Source organism: Thalassophryne amazonica, chromosome 13 (genome assembly GCF_902500255.1).
Source record: "Thalassophryne amazonica chromosome 13, fThaAma1.1, whole genome shotgun sequence".
Classification (NCBI taxonomy): domain Eukaryota; kingdom Metazoa; phylum Chordata; class Actinopteri; order Batrachoidiformes; family Batrachoididae; genus Thalassophryne; species Thalassophryne amazonica.
The window spans coordinates 17,580,176-17,603,313 of NC_047115.1; the positions used below are offsets into that span (position 1 = coordinate 17,580,176).

The 23,138-nt window shown below is 43.4% G+C and overlaps 1 protein-coding gene and 1 long non-coding RNA gene across 2 annotated transcripts in view; one reads left to right on the forward strand and one right to left on the reverse strand.

Annotated features, from left to right (window-relative positions):
- Window positions 1-23,138, forward strand: part of LOC117522921 — a 1,044,039-nt gene that overhangs the window by 205,321 nt on the left and 815,580 nt on the right. The gene's annotated exons all lie outside the window — the stretch shown is intronic.
- si:dkey-78p8.1 (ewing's tumor-associated antigen 1 homolog) lies at window positions 520-8,778 on the reverse strand. Its single transcript, XM_034184339.1, has 6 exons — window positions 8,544-8,778; window positions 6,451-6,573; window positions 5,076-5,134; window positions 4,858-4,967; window positions 2,475-3,829; window positions 520-1,229 (listed from the first exon to the last, which is right to left on the reverse strand). The coding sequence occupies exons 1-6, from the start codon at window positions 8,638-8,640 to the stop codon at window positions 1,117-1,119; spliced, it is 1,857 nt and encodes a 618-aa protein (XP_034040230.1). The 5' UTR covers window positions 8,641-8,778; the 3' UTR covers window positions 520-1,116.

A 23,138-nucleotide genomic window follows, 5' to 3' on the forward strand; every position in this document is an offset into this window, starting at 1 on the left:
AGAACATGTCAACTCCACACAGAAAGGCCACAGGTGGGAACTGATCCCATGACCTTCTTGGTAAAATTATAAATTTCCATTTACCTTCTTGCTGTGCGGTAACAGTGCTAACCACTGATCCACCATGCAGCCTCCTCCCAACCGATTTTTGACTATTAAATTAATCAACAACTATTTTGATATGTGATTATTTTGAGTCATTTAAGAAAAAAAAATCTCATTCCTTTGATTTTAGCTTCTTAAATGTCAATATTTTCTGGTTTATTTTACTAGTTTCTTTACTTGTCTTTGGGTTGTGGCCAAAGCAAGACATTACACTCAAAAAAATGACTCATTGGATGAACTCAATTCAATTAAGTGCAAGATTTTCACCTAATAAATAAATGTAGCTCCAACTCAAATAAGCATGTCCATGCAAGATAATTTTATTTTATTTAATTTAGTTGGGGCTACATATATTTATTAGATGGAAATCCAATCCAATGAGCCAGTTTTTGAGTGTAGAAGGGATCATCTTGGGCTCTGGGAAACACTGGTGGTTTTCACCAATTTATAGACATAATTAATTGATTAATCAAGAAAATGACTGATGACTGATTATGAAAACAATCGCTGGTTGTAGCCCGACCTAATACCAATGGCTTCTGCCAAAGTGCTGCCCGTGGTTGTTGGAAAATGTTGGCACATACACTACTTTGCGCCCAAACCTTTGACTGGTAGTGCATGTTTTTTTAACCAAAGAAAAAGACTAGAAAACAACAGAAATGACTGTCACTATGCCTCATCATTTTAGTGTCTGTAAACTTTAGCTTCTACTGATTGACATCAACATCACTCACGCCATCCACAGAATATCAGATGGTGGCTTCATATCACAGTTTGAGGAATGTCAATGAAATCAGGCTGTGCTCAAAACAGGTGCAATGACACTGAATGACAAGCTTGGAAACAACAAAAAATTAGCAGGAAAAAACAAGGCAAATGATCCAAACCGTGACAATCTCGTACTGAACACATTAACAGCGTTGATAAGGATGTGGCTTGGCCACTGCTAAAAAACCTCCAACTTCTGAGGATTATATGTGATTTTCAAAGTGTGAGATAGGGAAAAAATGTCTATGATTTGGGGATGTTCTGCATTCGCAGTCGCCTCCTGGCCAAAGCTTCCTGTTTCTTCCTCACAATCTCAGCTGCCGAACACTTCGCTGTCATCTGGTTGGTAACAAAAACTGGAAGGGAGGAATGTGAATGGGGGAGAAAATTAATTGGACACACTGGAACATCACACGAGGAGAAAAAGATCAAATGTAATAAATCAGGATTCAAACAACTCAGAATTTTTTGAAGAGAACAAATGTTGGCACTATAGGAAGTAATTTTTGTCTGAAGCAGTTCACAATCATTAATGCTGATGGACAGATTTTGCTTGATAATACGAGTTTTAGACTGTATGCGACCAATCAATAAAAATTAAATATTGCTGAATGTTGGAGCCTTAACATCATAAATCAGAGTCGGAGTATCTGAATTTGCAGTTGTCCTGGATCAAGACTAAGGTCCAGCTGTTCATTGACTTTCTGGACTCAGCCATCATAAGTGTGTTTGTATGTGGTCAATGTGTTGATCTTGTGGAAAGATTCATGTGTCTAGATTTTCTGCCTTTAAGACTGAGACAAAAGCTTTCCGGTTGCTGGACAGAGTTGGCCAAGTCTTCAAGGTGCCGGTGCTCCCTGTCTTACTGTATGGTTGAGAGACTTGGACACTACTCAGTGGCTTAAGATGATGACACGATGTCTTGGGTATGAGGTCTCTTCAGAAGATCCTTGGGCACCACTGAAAAGACTTTCTGTCAAATGGACAGTTGCTTAGGGACACTCAGAGAAAGATTATGACTAGCAGTGGGAGGGAGCGACAGCTACAAAGTTTTGGACATGTGACATGCTTCTTTGGAGATGATCCAGCAAACAGGTGTGGACCCAAGCAACTGGAGAAGACCAACCAAAGGGACTGTGGCAGACAGAGGTGTACTTCTTGAAGTGGAGATGGACTAGTTGTCTGTCTGGCTGGTTGCCATCCAGGACCCAGGGTGATTACGTGGTGTGGTAGTTGCTGCTGGTGGACACCAGCACATGCTGCCAGATGTGACCTGTACATCATAAAACCAGGGTCTTGTATTTTCCAGGTTTGGGGGAGAACTGCAGGTGCATGTGAATCAAAATGTGGATTATTATTGGCACATTACATATTATTTTTTGTTTGTTTGTTTGTTGGCAGGTTTTTAAGTAAAAATAAAAAGGCAAATGACACAACTTCATCTTCATGGAAAGGCATTTAGCTATTACATATTCTTCCTTATTTTCATCTGCATTTTGAAGACCAGTAGCTATTCTTAAATTTCCACCCACTCCACCAGTAAATATGTTTATCAGTTAACAAACAGCACATCTTCTAATGTGTTTCATCGAGTAGCTCACCTTTGTTGCCAACAACTGCTGAGTCTGATACGCTCCTCTTGAAAGATGTGTGGGGAAGGTTCTGTGGTGGCCCGGCGCTCACTGGATGGGACTTTAAGTCCACAGAAGAAGTCACATGCTTAAAACTTCCAGAGGAATCCCCAAGCTGATTAAACTCGCCCACACTCACCCGGCTTCCTGGAAGACTGTGAGACATCCGCGATTTGCTGTTGGCACCTTTCATGGGAATGTTCCATCCTTGGTAGTTCACAGCTTCAGAGCTCGTCCCCGGTATTGACTTGGAGCGAACAAACATGCATGCTGATTGTCTATTAGCACTGGAGCCAGTGTTTGTGGACCAGGCCGACTCCACCTGCAATGTTGCGGTGTTTTTTTGCTGTCCCTCCTCAGCAGCATCTAGTCTTTCTTGGCAGTCATTGTGGTGCGGCTGCTGCGGCGGACTGTTTGAGATGGTCTCCATACTGTCACACATCTCATAGAGCAGTGCGTCATCATCGCCGTCTTCCCAAAAGCTATCTGAAATGTCTTTTACAGAGTTTTCAGGTGCACAAACCCCCTTAACCCCCTCATTGTTCATGATCTTTTCAGGCTGAGGCATCGACCGCATCTTTGTGGTGGGTGGTTTGTTGTTGGACAACAGTGCTTTAGAAGGTTTGATTAAAGTAAAGCTTGACGAGGTCAGTTCTTTGACTGAAGCAGACTTGGAATGAAATCTGGGGTTGGGCTCTAACTTGAAAGTTCTCCGGTTGGAAGTCTTTGGTTTGGGAAACAATTCTTGAAGCAGACTGCAGTCTGACTTGGGGGACAGTTCAGAAACCTGGTTAGTGGAGTTTAAATTTGCAGCAGTGCTCGACTTGGCAATTTTTGTGCCATGTTGCTCATCAGAGTTCTGAGTTATCACCAACACAAAAGGGTCATTAATTAAGTCGTCGTCCTCCCAGTCGTCATCAAAGTCCACACAGTTATGTGTGCTGAATCCACGTGGATCTTCTTCTTTGTCAGACTTGGTTGATTTGACCTCTGATTGTTGGGGTTCAACTGAAGTCACAGGCTGTCTTTCGGTTTTCTGTGAATACGTGGATGCTGAGGAGCTCTGGCTGAGCCGGCCGCTGACTTTCTGAGTCGAGCAGTCAAACAGAGCTTGCAGCTCTGCCTCCACCTGGTCTGAGGTTAATGAACATTTTAGGTCCTTCACATTGCTTTGGTGCAATGTGTCGCTCGGCTTTGCTTCTGGAGTACTGGCACATTCATGGATGCCACTGTTGACTACCGTCAGGTGTTCTGAGGTGTCCCAGTCCTGCTGCATGTTCTCATCAAACTGCTTGGCTAGTTTCATGAGATCCACACCGCTGTGCCTGGGAAAGAATTTATTAGTGGTCACAACAAAACCAACATAAACAGTGACAAAGAAGGTCAATAGTCAGCAGTAAGTACACCAGCAGGAAATACGGATTTCTAAAGAGAATTCAGAGCTTCAAACTGGAGAAATACCATCTGTGAATGTCTGTCCTCAGTAAAAGCACAACTAAGTTATTTGAAATGGTGTCACTAGTGGTAACTGTATTAAGTGTATCTGTGGACTCCAACCTTCTTTAGCTGAAAAACATGCAAATGGATGTTTTCACTGAAGATTATTCCAGTTTAATTATAAGCTCAAATATCCAACTTGGAATTACTGTATTTTATAGAGTACAAGTCACATTTTTTAATGAGCTTGGGAGGTCCTGCAACTTACATTATGAAGTGAAGAAGACTTGAGGCTGTAATTGCTGCCAAAGGTGCATCAGCAAAGTATTGAGAAAAGGCTGTGAAAACTTGCGTATACGTGATTACTTTTTATATTAAAAAATTTGCAAAAATTAAAAAAAGAAAAAACTTTTCATGTTGTCATTATGGGGTATTGTGAGTACAATTTTAGTGACAGCTCTCCAAAGTAAACATGCAGCATTAATGTGAAGCATTAAACCCTCACTCACCATTCATGAGACAAATGGCCCATAAGATAATTTAACATACTGGCTAATATAAAGGTGCCCAGGGATCCCAAAGCCAAAAATAAAGTGTAACTGCTGATCCAAGTCAGCTGTACTTTTTGATATAAATTATTTCATTTGGTACATGAGGGAAAGTTGTTAACATGCCCCCAAACAAAAGGTCTGCAGGTCAAGGCTACTCGTGCCCAATTCTCCATGAATATCTGGATGTCCATCAGGAAGGGCATCCAGTGCAAAACATGTCAAAAATCAACATGCTGATCCATACTGGATCCACTGTGTTGATCCTGAGCAAAACAGAAGAACCCAAAAGAAATTAGTCCCCAGCACACACATCCCACCTGCTTGTGGCTATGCACACAACTTAAATCAAAAGACTGATGACACACCGAATGGACTTCTTCTTGACTCGCTGCTTTGGAATCTCTGGAGTACATGGGATGGTACCGTCCCCAATCCACTGCAGCAGAGGAGAATTGGCCCCCACCGGTTTCCCATCCTGTGTGTGACAGATACAAAGTTAAACCATTTTTTTTCCAAACACTGTTCTACAAAATAATATGCAGCATTTACAGCAAGCAGAACTCAGAGCCAATACTGTACCAACCTTTGGAGCAATACGATTGACAATATCTGATATTTCCACAACTTTGGTGTTTCTGAGCCCTGATCAAGAAAAGAGATAAGGACAAGTAATTATTAAAAGAGAAGAGGAAGTAGAAGTAGTAGAAGAAGAAGAGCCTTTATTGTCATTGTACAATGAAATTTGTCCTCTGCATTTAACCCATCCTAATTACAGGTAGACACAATCCAACCACTAGGAGCAGTGGGCAGTCACAGTCTGGCGCCCGGGGATCAACTCCAGATGTAGAGACGCTGCCTTGGTCAGGGGCAGAGAAAGGAGCAGAGCCTAAATAAGCATGTTTAGATTGTGGGACGAAACCAGAGTGCCCAGAGGAAACCCATGCAGACATGGGGAGAACATGCAAACTCAACACAGAAAGAGTGGGAAGCGATCCCACGACCTTCTTGCTGTGAGGCACCAGTACTAACCACTACGCCACCATGCCACTGGACAAGAATGTCAGTATCAGCCAATTTAGCCCAGATTTTAACTGAGTCAAGTTCTGGCTTGGTCTTATACAGCTAACATTTAGCTGTATAAGACCAAGCCCTGATCTAGATTTAAAATCAATTCTCAAAGCACTTTACACATCCCTGCGTCACATTCACCCTGATGTCAGTGTGCTGCCACACAAGGTACTCACTACACCCCGGGAGGAACTATGGGATTAAGGACCTTGCCTAAGGGGCAAGAGTAATTTTCCAGTCAGGCTGGGATTTGAACCAAGGATCCTCTGGTCTCAAGCCCAACAGCTTAACCACTAGACCAGCACCTCCCCCATCAACCCATTTCCAAATAATACAGCAGAGAGGATTGCTGGCTCCATGAGCATGAGGGTTAGGGTGTTTTTGTTGTTTGCTTCGGCTTGTAAATATATAGTATTTTGTATGTAAGTAGGTATGTGTAGGTGTATATTTATGTTTGTGTATATATGTATATGTGTATATATGTGTATGTTGATGTGTATATGTATGTGTGTGTATATATATGTATATATATATATATTGATATCGGTTTAGGTGTGTAGGAATTTATGTGTATATGTGGCAAAGGGTATTACTGGTTGTGGGGAAGAAGGGGTAGGGATAAATAAGCTGATGCTTCACCCTACCCTTTTTCGGACATGTTGGGTACACAGTAGGAACTTTTTTTGTTGTTGTCTTTACTGATCTATCTTGTAATTGTTGTTGTATCAAATGTTCGAAATAAACAGTTTTCATTCATTCATTCATTCATTTCATTCGACCATATTCAAACCTGTCAGGACTGTTTGATCAGATTCCTCTTTGTCCAGCCTGCATGAAACACATTAAAATAGCAGTATAATTACCAGACATTGAGTAATAATATTACATACCAGTGTTAGCTTGAGGGGGAGATGTGGGATCCCAGAAAATATCTTGTGAGACTTCCACATCGCCAGGAGAATCTCCATGATTGAAGCCAGAGTATCTGCTGCTGCGTTGTGGACTCTGAAAACCTGGAGCAATGACATGAAAACCACAAGTTGCGCAAGACTGTTCAGAAGAACAAGCTTTGTAAAATTATTATTCAAATTGCACTGAAAACAGACTTCTCTTTTTTTTGCAGAAACAAATTTCTAACAAGCTGTTTTTGCCTCTACTGCTTTAAATGGAAGGAGCTGTTGTTGGCCATGCCCCTTCAAGGATGGACTGGCTCAATGTGGATGTGTAATACTGAGTAAGCGGGAATCCACAGAATGCGACATATGCTGCTTAAGTTCAAAATGAACCTAAAGTTTGCTAATCAAAACATAGCAACTATGTTCCGAACAGTATATGAAGGTGGACAAACCTGGAAGTCTTTGTGCTTCCAAAAACTGCCACTTCCAGAAGTGAGCTGCACTTTTTAGATTCTGAACAAAGTGTTGTGAAAGTGTAGTGACACGGACCCACAACAGGGGGCGTAAATGAACGGACAATGAAAGAGTCGAATATGAACACTTTACTGTTGTGAATGAGCACAACACAGAGGAATGCGAAATTTTGCAGACAGTCAATCACAAGGGTGACGTGTGGGCAGGCTCGAGGATAGAAGACGTCTGTCCTGAGATGAACCGGAACCACACGATTTCCTCCGCCACCGAACCCGGAGAATACTGGAGCCACCAAGTCCCAAGTCCCCAGGTGGCCACCGTCTTCGAAGGTCGGATCTGGTACTGCTGGCAGGGAGCAGAGACAATAAGATATGGGTGTGTGCACACCCAGTAACAACAACGGTGGGAATTCCACCTCCACCTCTAACACACACTCGTGCAGCTCCTGTCTACCCACTTATCTGGTAGAGGTGTGAAGCGAAGCCGTCGCTGATCACACCAAACGCCGGTCTCTCAGATAAGAAACACCACAGGAAAGCGGCTGCAAAAAAGAGTTCAGACTGACACACAGTTTACTTTAAGGATGAGAATAGTACCTGAACGGTTCGACGATATCTCGGCAATGAGGTGGAGATGACGTCCGGGTTTTATGGAGTGAGATGATGAAGCATGAATGGGTGACAGCTGTCAAGAGATAATGAGTGACAGCTGTCACCCCCGGCTGTGTCCGTGGCGGCAGCGTCCTCTCGTGCCTGAAGCCCGCACATCAGGCAGGGCGCCCTCTGGTGGTGGGCCAGCAGTACCTCCTCTTCTGGCGGCCCACACAACACAAAGCTCTAAAATCTAAACTGATGTAGAGTCAGGTCCATAATTATTTGGACTCTAATACAACTTTTGTTATTTGGACTCTGTGCACCACCACAATGGTGCTCAAATGAAACCATCAATATCTGTCAACAATATCAAATTAATAATCTACAAATTGCAGCCATTTCCACATACAGTCATTATATTATACACTGTCAGAGGCCTTACGCAATTAGACAACCTCACACAAACATCATTATTATGTTTACAGCCAAGTTTCAAAGACAAGTCGGGATGCACATGAACTTTCCAAAATCGCAGAATATGTCTTGTTCTTCATTCATATTAATCACTTTGACATACAAAGTGCATTGTAAATCTGTCTTGAATAGGAAGTCCTCAAAAACTGAGTGATCATACAAGAAAAACACAGCTGAGGGAAGCCACCAAGACAAATCTGAAGGGGTTATAGGTTTCTGTGACTGTGATTTGGAGAAACTGTGCATCGTGCAACTTTTGCCTGTTTCATCCCTAGTTACACCTTCATAGTGGAGTGGCACAGAGAAAAATTCACTGGTTAACACTGGATTTAACATTAGAGGTTTTACACGTTACTTCTAAATAAAAACAGCTCACTGGATTTGGGTAATTTTTTGAGTTACTCAGTGCTGAAAACACGCGATTTGAATAAATCATCTGAAGTGTGTGTGTGAAGAAAATTCACTTTTCAAAGCGAATTAGAGACCAAGCTGCTGCTGATTTCTTTAGTTTAAACAAATATTGTTAAAGATTGAATCGTTCCTTACCTTTTCCTTTAGGAGGCGCTGTTTTCCTCGCCGGACGCTTGGAAACGTTTTTCCACAGTTCACTAAACTCAGCGGCAGGAGTCCTCGCGTCTGACATGTTTTTCTCTCCGACACATTATTCTCTTAACATCGCAGCTCAGAACGCCACGGGACGGACTTTGTGTTTGTAGTTTGATCGCGTTTTCACTAAAACTTTGTTTATGCCTCATTCATTTCCAGCAAGTCACCATGTTTGTTTGCAACGTCACTGAATTACGGATGCCGAGAAGGACAATCAAGTCGAACAGCAGCCAGGAGGACGGTGTGTAGGAAACGCAAGTGCATCCAATATTAGTTTATAAGCTTATAGGAGTCCAAACAATTCTTCTTCTTCTGTAAATCTGTGGTTGGTTGGATTTACAGATTTACTAGATAGGGTCTAAGTTGGTTCCACTCCTCCAGCCAATGCAAAGGAGTCGGTATCGGGTTATTTGGTCAATTTGGTCATTTTGCTGATTGTCTGAGACACGCCGTTCTCTTATTGGCTGCAGCCTTTGTTTACAACATAGCACTGATACCACAGTCTCTGGAGGAGTGGAACCAACTTACGTTTTCAGGGGTTACGTCACAGCCAATCACAGAACGTGGTGTGATAGCCGATAGCGGCCGACGTATCAGATGGACCAATCACAGCCATGTTTTCAAAAATACGCTACCAGTCTCTTTGTATAAGAGATTGTGGTACCAGTGCTAGATAGGGTCGAGCTGTACAAGAGGCCTGCCCCAAGCGGATCAAGACCCCGCCATCTTGGAAGGTTGAAGCGCTGCAGCTGTCAGTGGAACATGCATGCTCTACGCTTGATTGTCTTGCCGACTTTGCCGTTATTTACATTTATGACGTGAAACTTGTGCTTAGGTCAATTCAGATACGTAGATTCGATTTCTGAAGTCAGATTTATCCTAACTGTTGATTGTTTCTCCCTATAAGGCTGCGAATGGAGTGTAAAGTGGGGCTCCTGTCAATAGAAAACTCATGTCATCAGTCAACTCTCTGGCTGATTCCTATTTTTTTCTCTCTCTGTGCTTTGACAGTGAAGGATTAGAATGAAATCATCCCGCGCTGGACTGCAGCCCCCAGTCGACTGCGGCCACCGCCCACCGAGAAAGGGCAACCATGCGTTTCGTGTGGTTGCCGAAGCCCACGCCCACCAGGCGGCCGCACCCGAGCATCCAACCGCCAAGATGCCCGAACCGGCCGGCAACACCACTCATGAGCTCCACGTCGTTGTGGACAGCTGCAGGTGACGGGGAATGATACTAGTCTTCCTGCTGTCCCGAGCAGCGCTGCCAGCCAGCTCGAGGATCCCTGCGCCCAGACACTCGAGCACAGCCGCCAGGTAAACGGGGGCTCCGGCACCCACACGTCCCGTGCAGCCCCCCAGCAGACGGTGGACTCGGCTGACTGGAAACTGCAGTCCACCATGGGAGGAGCGAGTCTTCGCCTTGGCTTTACCGCCTGTTTTGCCTGTTCTACACATGATTTTGTTCTAATCCTTCGCTGTCAAAGCACAGAGAAAAAAAAATCAGCCAGAAAGTTGACTGATGACATGAGTTTTCTAATGACAGGAGCCTCACTTTATGCTACATTCGCAGCCTTATAGGGAGAAAGGATCAATAGTTATGATAAATCTGACTAATCTATGTATCTGAATTGACCTAACACAACTTTCACATCTTAAATGTAAATAACGGTGGAGAAGTTGGCCAGAGGATCAACAGTGATTACAAGTGCAGAGCATGCATTTTCCACTGATAGCGCGAGACCACTGCAGCGCTTCAACCTTCCAAGATGGGCGGGTCAGCACTCTAGGCCACATGACCAAATTGCCTGTCTATTATAGGATGTCTATGGTTGGACCCTATTTACCCTATTGAGGTTTCAAATCTTGCAAAATCTCGTAGCGTTCGCAGCTCTGCGAGATGTCATAATATTGAGAAATGCGTTGAGACGGTCTGATAAGACTGCAATTTAACCGCTGAAGACAGACAACAGCATTAACATCGCATCATTAAACTCTGTGTATTGTGCGTAAAACTCTCGTGAATATATTGTCTGGGGTTTTAGATGGTGTTACTTTGTTTTATGTAAACATGCGAGAAGCTCTAGGATAGGGTACAGCAGAGTTGTAACACTGGGTTTTGATCTCTTTTGGTGTGGAGGCTAGGTTCCTCTGGAGGAATGCTCTGGTACCTTCTGCTTTCTTTGATGTGGTACTGCAGTGTGGATGGACCCCACGATGTGGTTGTGTTGAGTTTGATGCCTAGGTATGTAGCAAAGTCAACTGCCTCGAGCTGTTGTCTATGTGTGGTGTAGTTCTGGATGATCGGGTTTCCTGTCCTGGTGAAATGTATTGTCTGACACTTGGAGGGATTGAATTCCATCTGCCAATCTTTCTCTCAGTTCTGTAGGTTGTCCATATTCTCTTGGAGGAGCCCATTGTCTCTCTCAGACCTGATGTATCGATACATGAGACACTTGTCAGCAAATAATCTAGTGATGCTGGATTTCACACTTTTTGGGAGGTTGTTTATGTAAACAACGAAAAGGAGCGGACCGAGCAGCGTTCCTTGTGGGACTCTTGATGTGATTGGTATTTTCTGTGACTGATTCCCATTCAGGACTACCTTCTGTGTTTTATTGGACAGAAAGGACTTTATCCAAGCCAAGTGAGACGGGGCCCAGACGGTTATGAGGGAGTTTCTGTGTAGGCTCTCAGTTGTCCAGGTGGTTTCCATAGTAGAGAAGCTTGAATCTTCGACTGGACTGGGTTGCTGGACTGGACTGGAAGCGAAAACGTCCTCACATCAAGCAACCCAGTCCAGTCGAAGATTCAAGCTTCTCTACTATGGTTATGAGGGAGCTTATCAAAGGTATTTGAAAAGTCTAATAGGATGCTGTCAGCTTGAATATTGTTGTCTCGGGCCTTGTGGATGTCAGCAATGGTTAGACGTAGTTGGCTCTCACAGGATCATTGTTTCCGGAATCCATGATGAGAGTCATCCAGGATGTTGTGCTTGTCATTGTGGTGCATAATACTACTTTGCATTATATGTTCCAACTACACATTACATGGGTTTCACTTGGGAACCACCACTCCTGCTATTGGAAAATTACCTAAAATGGTCTGAATTACAATTTTCCTTTGACAAGCAGTGTACAGAGCAGCGTATGGAAAAATTGTAGGTTGCTGCATCTTTTTGTGCTCCCATCTACTTTCATCATCTCTCCGACTATCCCAAATGTTTTTTTGCCAAAGTTTTTCTCCTTACACATTTTTATTTATTTATTTTTTCTGTGTTGATGATTTTCTTATAAACAGCTACAAGCATGTAAGTTTAAAAGTTAATGAATTCTTGGCATTCTTTAACACAATTCATACAGATTGTTCAAAGCAATTTCAAGGTTAAAGCACTAGATGGTGCTTGTAAGCCTCCTTGATATTGTGTGTTTGTGTGTGCGTGTGCGCATGTGCTTGTGCGACAGACACATTGGTGTAAACAGTATTCAGGCAGATTTGCGTAGAAAAGTTTTATCACTCTACTGCTGGAATAGTGTTTGTAATCGACTGATAATGGGCACACACACACAGAGGCAAGCTGCAGGACATTACTGCAAATTGCTGTACTTGATTATACTTGATTTTGCTCATTTGGAAACAGTTTATCAATATAGACAATTGAGGAAGCCAATCAGCTTTCTTTGAGTGGAAGTTCTTTGATTGAAAGCCAGGAACTCTTATGAACAGGCGACCTTTGGTCAGAGCCCCAACATGTTTCATCAAAACATCAACAGTTATTTAGCCACCATGAACACTGACTTACAGTGGAGCTGAGAGTAATTACAGGACATGTCGTCTGTTTAGTGACTCAAAATGTTGTTTTGCCAAGAATGAAATAAGAAATATGAATGGGGTAAAAACACTACCAGGTGCCCCATTTGACCTTAGTTGATTTTAATATTACTGACATTTTAGGGATATTATCAAGGAGGTAAACATACATTTTTAAGATTTGCACCACCAGAATATCCCAGACACAACTGGGATTTTTCTAATCATTAATAATAGTATCTTCAGAATGCAAAAGCTTAATGTCCTGTAAAAATTGCAGATGCAATGACAGGTTGCATGAAGTGTCAAATATACACCATTAAATATATTTAAGTACAGTGAAGCCTGAAGAATGCTGAAGTGTGATGCCATGCGGAAAGGCCCCGGGCCCTGACGGAATACCAGGGAGGGTCCTTAAAGACTGTGCACACCAGCTGTCTGAGGTTCTGGCGGATATATTCAACACCTCTCTGTCCCAAGCCAGAGTTCCGCCGTGCCTCAAGACATCAAGGATAATCCCTGTGCCAAAGCCCTCTGCATCATCCTGCCTCAACGATTACAGGCCAGTTGCACTCACCCCCATCACCACAAAGTGCTTTGAGAGGCTGGTGATGAGGCGCCTGAAGCAGACCATCGATGTGACTGTAGAAGAGCACCAGTACACGTAGAGGCAAAACCGGTCCATAGCTGATACCATCTCCACCGTGGTGCATCAGGCCCTCTCCCACACAGAGAACAAGGACTCCTCTGCAAGGCTGCTGTTCCTGGACTTCATTTCTGCGTTCAACACCATCATCCCACAAAAACTGGTTTCCAAGCTGCTGAACTAGGAGCCCCCTCAGCACTGTGCAACTGGATCCTGGACCTCCTGACTGGGAGGCCACAGAGTGTCAGGATCAACACCACCTCATCCTCCACCATCATCCTGAACACTGGCTCACCCCAGGGTTGTGTGCTCAGTCCACTGCTGTACACATTGATGACCTTCGACTGCAGAGCCCAGCACAAGAATAATCTTGTTGTTAAGTTTGCAGACGATACAGCAGTGATCGGGCTCATTAGCCAAGGGGACGAGACAGTGTACAGGCGAGAAGTGGAGAACCTGACATGGTGGTGCGGAGACAACAACCTCATCCTCAACACCCCGGAGACTAAGGAGATAGGTGTTGACTTCCGCAGGTCAGCTCCCACCACCCCCTCCCCCTCTACATCAACGGAGCAGCGGTGGAAATCGTCTCCTACATCAGGGGTCTTGGAGTCCACCTCTCCAACACTCTCACCTGGCACACCAACACCACGGCTGTCATCAAGAAAGCCCACCAACGTCTCTATTTTTTGAGGAAATTGGGAAGGGCAGACTGAACACCAATTTCCTCAGGGCCTTCTACAGCTGTGCAGTGGAGAGTGTCCTGTCCTGCTGCCTCCCTGTGTGGTATGGTGGCTGCACGGTGGCGGAGAGGAAAGCGCTGCAGCGGGTGGGGAAGTCTGCACAGAGGACCATCGGATGTAGCTTACCACCCATTGGGGACATCTACATCTCCAGATGTAGAGACAAAGCCACCTGCATCCTCAGAGACTCCACCCACCCTGCGCACAGTCTGTTCACACCCCTTCCCTCTGGAAGGAGGCTGTGCAGCATCCAGGCAAAAACATCCAGACTGAAAAACAGCTTCTACCCGAATGCTGTTGAACAGTTCAACATCCACCACCAAACTGTGAACATTGCACTGATGAGACCCTGTGGATGTAGTGTCTTGTCTAAGGAGACAGACTGGCAGCCTGAAGCACACAACTGGAATCAAATCCAGGTGTATATGTTTGTAGACCAACCCCCACCCAACTGAGCTACCTCTTCTCAGAGGTAAGTCAACTTTATTTCTATACCACTTTTCACAGTCCGGAGTCGCAACGTGCTTTACGTGTTGAGCTGGTCTAGGAACCTGCACTAGTGCTGTGTGTCACCACGTCCATCACACAGTGAAACTGTTTTGGGTCTTAAATGTCAACTACCCAGGCAGACAACTGTCCATCCCAATCTGTTGCAGCTATAGGTAAAATCCTCTTGAGCTACTCCAGCCACTGCACACTAAGAAATGAAGGCACAGGAACAGGACTTAAAAAGGTACAAACCTCTAACCTCACATTACAGCCGTTTCCCTGTGTGGGACTAAGAAAGGAACATCTGATCATATCTGCAGATCTTTGCATGCATTCGAGATATCGGTGACAGCAGGGACGTGAGACAGGACAACATCACACGGTATGTGCAATCAGTGTTGACAGTGATCGTGAGTGTCTCCATGCAGAGGAGTCTGTGGACTAGAGCTGCCACGAGTACTCGACTAGTCACGATTACGTCGACTATCAAAATTACTGGTGACTAATTTAATAATCGTCTTTTTTTTCCAGCTTTGTTTTTCTCTCAAAGCTGCTGCTGTATCTTCCACTGCCTTCCTGTCCTTGACACACGTGCAGTAGCGGTAGTCGGGGTCAGACGTGATGTCACCAGAAAAGTTATGCCCAAACAATATCGGTTCTCAAGACCAGGCACCTAAGTGGCTCTACTCTTCTTTCTTTTTTTTCTTTTTTTTTAGATATTTAGATATACTTTAGTATACACTAGTAGAGTTCTACCTTAGAATTGGTATGTATAATAGAAGATATACCTTACTGAATTTTCATGGGTAGCCAGTAACGAAGCTCAAATGTTTGGTAGCATTTTAACCAAATTGAAGGGGAGGTGATGGTCCAGTGGTTAAGCATTCGGCTTGAGACCAGAGGATCCTCGGTTGAAATTCCAGCCTGACTAGAAAACAACTAAGGGTTCTTGGGCAAGGTCCTTAATCCCCTAGTTACTCCTGGTGTGTAGTGGGCGCCTTGCATGGTAGCACCCTCACATCGGGGTGAATGTGATGCATGGATGTGTAAAGCGCTTTGAGCGTCTGATGCAGATGGAAAAGTGCTATATAAATGCAGTCCATTTAAACCTTTCTCACGCCAGCTATTCCCTAACAGGGTATGAATAATTAACCTTTGAACATGGTCAGCAGTAAGTGTACCTTTACAATTAAATTAAGGTACACAGTCAGCAACCTAAGGTCTATTTATATACCTTATAGGGTACTCATCTAATAAGTATTCTAAGTAAGCATTTGTTTGACACAGTCATTCCTAGTACCAAAGACATAGAGTTGTCACCTTAAGTCCCTGGTTAATGTCCAAGTCTCACATCCATACAGTAGCAAAGGAAGCACCAGGGTCCGAAAGACGTGGACCTTCATTCTGCACCCTGCAAAAGTATCTGCATCGCCAAACACCTCTGTGCAGCAACCTGTTGGCTCCATAAGAGCTTCCCAGTAGTCTCTCGATCTCAAAGGCTGAAGACTCAGACATTAGTTTCATTGGTAAGACAAGTGAATGTCTCTATAAGTTTGACATATTCATCTCATCCTTGAGGAGGCTGAGTCCAGGAAGTCATTGAAAGCCTTGATGGTCTTGATCCAGGACAATCACAAACCCAGATGTGCTGATTGTAGCGGCAAAAATGTTGGATTATGCACAACTATCGAAGACTACAGCTGCTTCAGAGTTGTCTGTTTGTCTTGGTGGCTATCTTCACTAGTCTCATTCTTGCACAGTTAGTTTTTGAGACCTCCTAACTCCAGACGGATTTACTAAACTGTTACTGTTTCTTAAGGATTGATGTAAATGAAGTCAGACATATTAATTGATTTGGAAACGTCCATGTATTCATCCCCTGACTTGTCCAAAGAAAACTGGCTGTGAAAGTGATGAGTTGTATTAATACTCCTTATTTTTAGTATATAAGTGTATTTGTTCAGGTGTATCTGGGTGCTCATGTAGACTCACATGGTGTCATCTGATCAGTGTTATGCCTGTTGTCAGCGCTATAGACTGTAAACGGTACTACCAATATGTCTGTAACAGTGACCTAACCAACATATAGCTACGTTTCATGACTCCCTTTAATGCATTTAGCTAATCTTGGGGGTATTCCCGGATGTTCTGTCAAGCGAGCTGTGTCATATCATTCTGCCACGGAAATCCACGCCTGGGGCATCGTTTGCTGCTTGTCTAAAAGTCACAGTAACACCCTTTGTCACGCCGAATGTTAGCAGTTCTCTGAAGTGATTGTTAGAATAAAGGGCATGGATGTGTCACTTTCAATTTGAATAAGAGGCATCACCCGTCTTGTATTTTTTTTACTTGTTACATGTAAGCCTTTCCAAGCTGTTTCACTGGATAAACTGTGGGGAGGAACAAAAAAATAGAACAGTTTTGCTAGCTTTCTCCAAACTAGCTTCATCCTTTCCCAGAAGCCTGTCTTTTCATCTAACAACCTATCACCTTCTTCTATTTATTGGTTATGCCTGGGTTGTTTAGAAGCAATTAAGGAGCTAATTGTGGAGATTTCTGAGGACCGGGTATAACAGTAAAAAGTAAAGAGCTAATGGCTAATTGCCCAAGCAGCTGCTAGTGTTTATGAAGGAGGAGTAACGATGCCAGGGGATCTACCAGGTGTAGACAGCACTGTGTGTAGAGTGTTTGTGGGGGGCTCGTCATTGCTGTGGAACCTGGAGATAGTTCTCACTGGGCAGATGCCAGGTGAGCTACACAAGCAAGAGAATATGAAGCTCAACTTGCACTGTGTCTGCATAAATAATAATCACCTCCGATGGCCTCTGGTGGTGCATCTCCAAGGAGCCCATTGTGTCTTCCACGTTTATTTGCGAAGGGTATATCCCAATGTTTACGCCACCCGCTGTCATTCTCACCCTCCCACTCATTCTACCAGAACCCCCCCTTGGGCGAGCAGTGCCTCATGGATGACAGTTAGCATGTGGCAGAGCTCTGTGAAGTGGAAGGGATCCAGGATGCAGCGTGTCTGTGCCAGCTTCACCAAGCTGTGGGGATTTCACCCATTTCACAGTGTCTGCCAATGACTGGGACTGTGAATGAAAGCGTTTGAAACAATGCCTGGTTCTCCACTATTGGATCACTGAGCTTTAGCTGCAGTTAGATGTAGCCTAAGGTTGTTTGGCGTCTATCTGAAAGAATCCCAGTAGCATTTCTGGTGACATGTGGGACAGGAAATGCTAAAGGGTGTCTAACTGTGGTCTCTAGCAGTGGATAGTTGAGATAAAGAGGAGCATAGAACGTCAGAGGAGGACAGTTGAAGACTCGATACTCATCTTGATCTGGCTTTACCTTCTGTTTATTGGTGGCCAACATGGTTGTAAGATTTCCGTATGTTCAAACATTTGCTGAACTATTTATGTGGTGGTGTATATAATACAGAGTGCCCAGTTCAATACGCTCATGAGATTTTGGACCTGGATGTGTTGTAGACCTGCAGTCTGTTAAATTTTATGTATATTGTTATATTTTTCTATTTTGCCTCTACTGGTGGTTGGCTCTCACTGCGGTATTGTATCACTTCCTGTTCCGGAGCACAGCGGTGTTTTGCTGTATCTGTTAGGTATTTAATCTGCGCAGTTAGATTGATCTAGTTAACTAGATAACGATTTGTTTCACAGTGTAATCCTCACGTGCCTTAACTAAAGCACTCCCTCTGCTGAATCACCTCTAAATTATTTACACATTATTCACTTTGTGTGTTTTTAGGAATCCGCTAGCTTAGCGCAGCTAGTAGCTCTTAGCCGGTTTAGCATGGCGGCTTCTCCTGTCTCTCCTGCACTTTTCTGCTCTGGGTGTGAAATGTTTAGTTATTCCTCGGCCTCCTTTAGCAGTAATGGTACTTGTAATAAGTGTGGCTTATTTGTAGCTTTGGAGGCCAGGCTGGGCGAATTGGAGACTTGGCTTCGCACCATGGAAAATTCTACAGCTAGCCAGGCCCCAGTAGTCTGTGCGGACCAAGGTAGCTTAGCCGCCGTTAGTTTCCCTCTGGCAGATCCCGAGCAGCCAGGAAAGCAGGCCGACTGGGTGACTGTGAGGAGGAAGCGTAGTTCTAAACAGAAGCCCCGTGTACACCGCCAACCCGTTCACATTTCTAACCGTTTTTCCCCACTCGATGACACACCCGCCGAGGATCAAACTCTGGTTATTGGCGACTCTGTTTTGAGAAATGTGAAGTTAGCGACACCAGCAACTATAGTCAGTTGTCTTCCGGGGGCCAGAGCAGGTGACATTGAAGGAAATTTGAAACTGCTGGCTAAGGCTAAGCGTAAATTTGGTAAGATTGTAATTCACGTCGGCAGTAATGACACCCGGTTACGCCAATTGGAGGTCACTAAAATTAACATTGAATCGGTGTGTAACTTTGCAAAAACAATGTCGGACTCTGTAGTTTTCTCTGGGCCCCTCCCCAATCGGACCGGGAGTGACATGTTTAGCCGCATGTTCTCCTTGAATTGCTGGCTGTCTGAGTGGTGTCCAAAAAATGAGGTGGGCTTCATAGATAATTGGCAAAGCTTCTGGGGAAAACCCGGTCTTGTTAGGAGAGATGGCATCCATCCCACTTTGGATGGAGCAGCTCTCATTTCTAGAAATCTGGCCAATTTTCTTAAATCCTCCAAACCGTGACTATCCAGGGTTGGGACCAGGAAGCAGAGTTGTAGTCTTACACACCTCTCTGCAGCTTCTCTCCCCCTGCCATTCCCTCATTACCCCATCCCCGTAGAGACGGTGCCTGCTCCCAGACCACCAATAACCAGCAAAAATCTATTTAAGCATAAAAATTCAAAAAGAAAAAATAATATAGCACCTTCAACTGCACCACAGACTAAAACAGTTAAATGTGGTCTATTAAACATTAGGTCTCTCTCTTCTAAGTCCCTGTTAGTAAATGATATAATAATTGATCAACATATTGATTTATTCTGCCTTACAGAAACCTGGTTACAGCAGGATGAAGATGTTAGTTTAAATGAGGCAACACCCCCGAGTCACACTAACTGCCAGAATGCTCATAGCACGGGCCGAGGCGGAGGATTAGCAGCAGTCTTCCATTCCAGCTTATTAATTAATCAAAAACCCAGACAGAGCTTTAATTCATTTGAAAGCTTGACTCTTAGTCTTGTCCATCCAAATTGGAAGTCCCAAAAACCAGTTTTATTTGTTATTATCTATCGTCCACCTGGTCGTTACTGTGAGTTTCTCTGTGAATTTTCAGACCTTTTGTCTGACTTAGTGCTTAGCTCAGATAAGATAATTATAGTGGGCGATTTTAACATCCACACAGATGCTGAGAATGACAGCCTCAACACTGCATTTAATCTATTATTAGACTCAATTGGCTTTGCTCAAAATGTAAATGAGTCCACCCACCACTTTAATCATATCTTAGATCTTGTTCTGACTTATGGTATGGAAACTGAAGACTTAACAGTATTCCCTGAAAACTCCCTTCTGTCTGATCATTTCTTAATAACATTTACATTTACTCTGATAGACTACCCAGCAGTGGGGAATAAGTTTCATTACACTAGAAGTCTTTCAGAAAGCACTGTAACTAGATTTAAGGATATGATTCCTTCTTTATGTTCTCTAATGCCATATACCAACACAGTGCAGAGTAGCTACCTAAACTCTGTAAGTGAGATAGAGTATCTCGTCAATAGTTTTACATCCTCATTGAAGACAACTTTGGATGCTGTAGCTCCTCTGAAAAGAGAGCTTTAAATCAGAAGTGCCTGACTCCGTGGTATAACTCACAAACTCACAGCTTAAAGCAGATAACCCGTAAGTTGGAGAGGAAATGGCATCTCACTAATTTAGAAGATCTTCACTTAGCCTGGAAAAAGAGTCTGTTGCTCTATAAAAAAGCCCTCCGTAAAGCTAGGACATCTTACTACTCATCACTAATTGAAGAAAATAAGAACAACCCCAGGTTTCTTTTCAGCGCTGTAGCCAGGCTGACAAAGAGTCAGAGCTCTATTGAGCCGAGTATTCCTTTAACTTTAACTAGTAATGACTTCATGACTTTCTTTGCTAATAAAATTTTAACTATTAGAGAAAAAATTACTCATAACCATCCCAAAGACGTATCGTTATCTTTGGCTGCTTTCAGTGATGCCGGTATTTGGTTAGACTCTTTCTCTCCGATTGTTCTGTCTGAGTTATTTTCATTAGTTACTTCATCCAAACCATCAACATGTCTATTAGACCCCATTCCTACCAGGCTGCTCAAGGAAGCCCTACCATTATTTAATGCTTCGATCTTAAATATGATCAATCTATCTTTATTAGTTGGCTATGTACCACAGACTTTTAAGGTGGCAGTAATTAAACCATTACTTAAAAAGCCATCACTTGACCCAGCTGTCTTAGCTAATTATAGGCCAATCTCCAACCTTCCTTTTCTCTCAAAAATTCTTGAAAGGGTAGTTGTAAAACAGCTAACTGATCATCTGCAGAGGAATGGTCTATTTGAAGAGTTTCAGTCAGGTTTTAGAATTCATCATAGTACAGAAACAGCATTAGTGAAGGTTACAAATGATCTTCTTATGGCCTCAGACAGTGGACTCATCTCTGTGCTTGTTCTGTTAGACCTCAGTGCTGCTTTTGATACTGTTGACCATAAAAGTTTATTACAGAGATTAGAGCATGCCATAGGTATTAAAGGCACTGTGCTGCGGTGGTTTGAATCATGTTTATCTAATAGATTACAATTTGTTCATGTAAATGGGGAATCTTCTTCACAGACTAAGGTTAATTATGGAGTTCCACAAGGTTCTGTGCTAGGACCAATTTTATTCACTTTATACATGCTTCCCTTAGGCAGTATTATTAGACGGCATTGCTTAAATTTTCATTGTTACGCAGATGATACCCAGCTTTATCTATCCATGAAGCCAGAGGACACACACCAATTAGCTAAACTGCAATATTGTCTTACAGACATAAAGACATGGATGACCTCTAATTTCCTGCTTTTAAACTCAGATAAAACTGAAGTTATTGTACTTGGCCCCACAAATCTTAGAAACATGGTGTCTAACCAGATCCTTACTGTGGATGGCATTACCCTGACCTCTAGTAATACTGTGAGAAATCTTGGAGTCATTTTTGATCAGGATATGTCATTCAATGCGCATATTAAACAAATATGTAGGACTGCTTTTTTGCATTTACGCAGTATCTCTAAAATTAGAAAGGTCTTGTCTCAGAGTGATGCTGAAAAACTAATTCATGCATTTATTTCCTCTAGGCTGGACTGTTGTAATTCATTATTATCAGGTTGTCCTAAAAGTTCCCCGAAAAGCCTTCAGTTAATTCAAAATGCTGCAGCTAGAGTACTAACGGGGACTAGAAGGAGAGAGCATATCTCACCCATATTGGCCTCTCTTCATTGGCTTCCTGTTAATTCTAGAATAGAATTTAAAATTCTTCTTCTTACTTATAAGGTTTTGAATAATCAGGTCCCATCTTATCTTAGGGACCTCATAGTACCATATCACCCCAATAGAGTGCTTCGCTCTCAGACTGCAGGCTTACTTGTAGTTCCTAGGGTTTGTAAGAGTAGAATGGGAGGCAGAGCCTTCAGCTTTCAGGCTCCTCTCCTGTGGAACCAGCTCCCAATTCGGATTAGGGAGACAGACACCCTCTCTACTTTTAAGATTAGGCTTAAAACTTTCCTTTTTGCTAAAGCTTATAGTTAGGGCTGGATCAGGTGACCCTGAACCATCCCTTAGTTATGCTGCTATAGACTTAGACTGCTGGGGGGTTCCCATGATGCACTGAGTATTTCTTTTTTTTGCTCTGTATGCACCACTCTGCATTTAATCATTAGTGGTTGATCTCTGCTCCCCTCCACAGCATGTCTTTTTCCTGGTTCTCTCCCTCAGCCCCAACCAGTCTTAGCAGAAGACTGCCCCTCCCTGAGCCTGGTTCTGCTGGAGGTTTCTTCCTGTTAAAAGGGAGTTTTTCCTTCCCACTGTTGCCAAGTGCTTGCTCACAGGGGGTCGTTTTGACCGTTGGGGTTTTTACGTAATTATTGTATGGCCTTGCCTTACAATATAAAGCGCCTTGGGGCAACTGTTTGTTGTGATTTGGCGCTATATAAATAAAATTGATTGAAAATTGTTTGATTGATATTTTCTGTGGTATATTGTATTGGACACCGCAGGTCTGGTGGCCAAGCAGTTAGTGCACTTGTTTCCAGAGCAGAGGATTATTGGTTCAAGGCCACCTCTGCCCATTCTCCAAGCAACCCCTAGTGGAAAATATGCGAGAAGCCAAAAGGGACTTACTATATTATACTGTAGGCCCTCCAATCCCTGACTGCACATGGAAATCTTGTCTATGAATGTCCACGAACAATACAAACAGGATTTGTGACGATGCGCATTACAACACCCACGGGGAACAGGTTGACTGAGCTACTGAAAATGCCGACAGAGTTCCTACATTGGTTGTATAGAGATCGAATTGCACATTGCAGAGGTTCTGATACCTGGAGTACAGGGTACCAGAGTCATATAGCTAACATTATGACACCTAAATAGATCCTTTTGGTTTGATTGGTGGGTTGTATGCCATGTGATATTCTTTATTTGTCCCATTGTACATGTATTGTGAATTTTGTTATGATTTGCTGTGCATTTTTGTTCCATATGTTTTGCTCTATTCTTCTTCTTTGTCTTTTGGCTGTTCCCGTTAGGGGTCGCCACAGCAGATCAATCGTTTCCATCTCACCCTGTCCTCTGTATCTTCCTCTGTCACACCAACCACCTGCATGTCCTCT

Excerpts from the sequence above, each read along its gene's own strand:
- si:dkey-78p8.1 (XM_034184339.1), bottom strand. The coding sequence starts at position 8,640 with ATGTCAGACGCGAGGACTCCTGCCGCTGAGTTTAGTGAACTGTGGAAA. Across the intron at positions 5,135-6,450 it reads TCCCCCTCAAGCTAACACTG|GGCTCAGAAACACCAAAGTT; the intron begins GTATGTAATATT and ends TTTCTTGATCAG. Across the intron at positions 1,230-2,474 it reads AGCAGTTGTTGGCAACAAAG|TTTTTGTTACCAACCAGATG; the intron begins GTGAGCTACTCG and ends CCTCCCTTCCAG.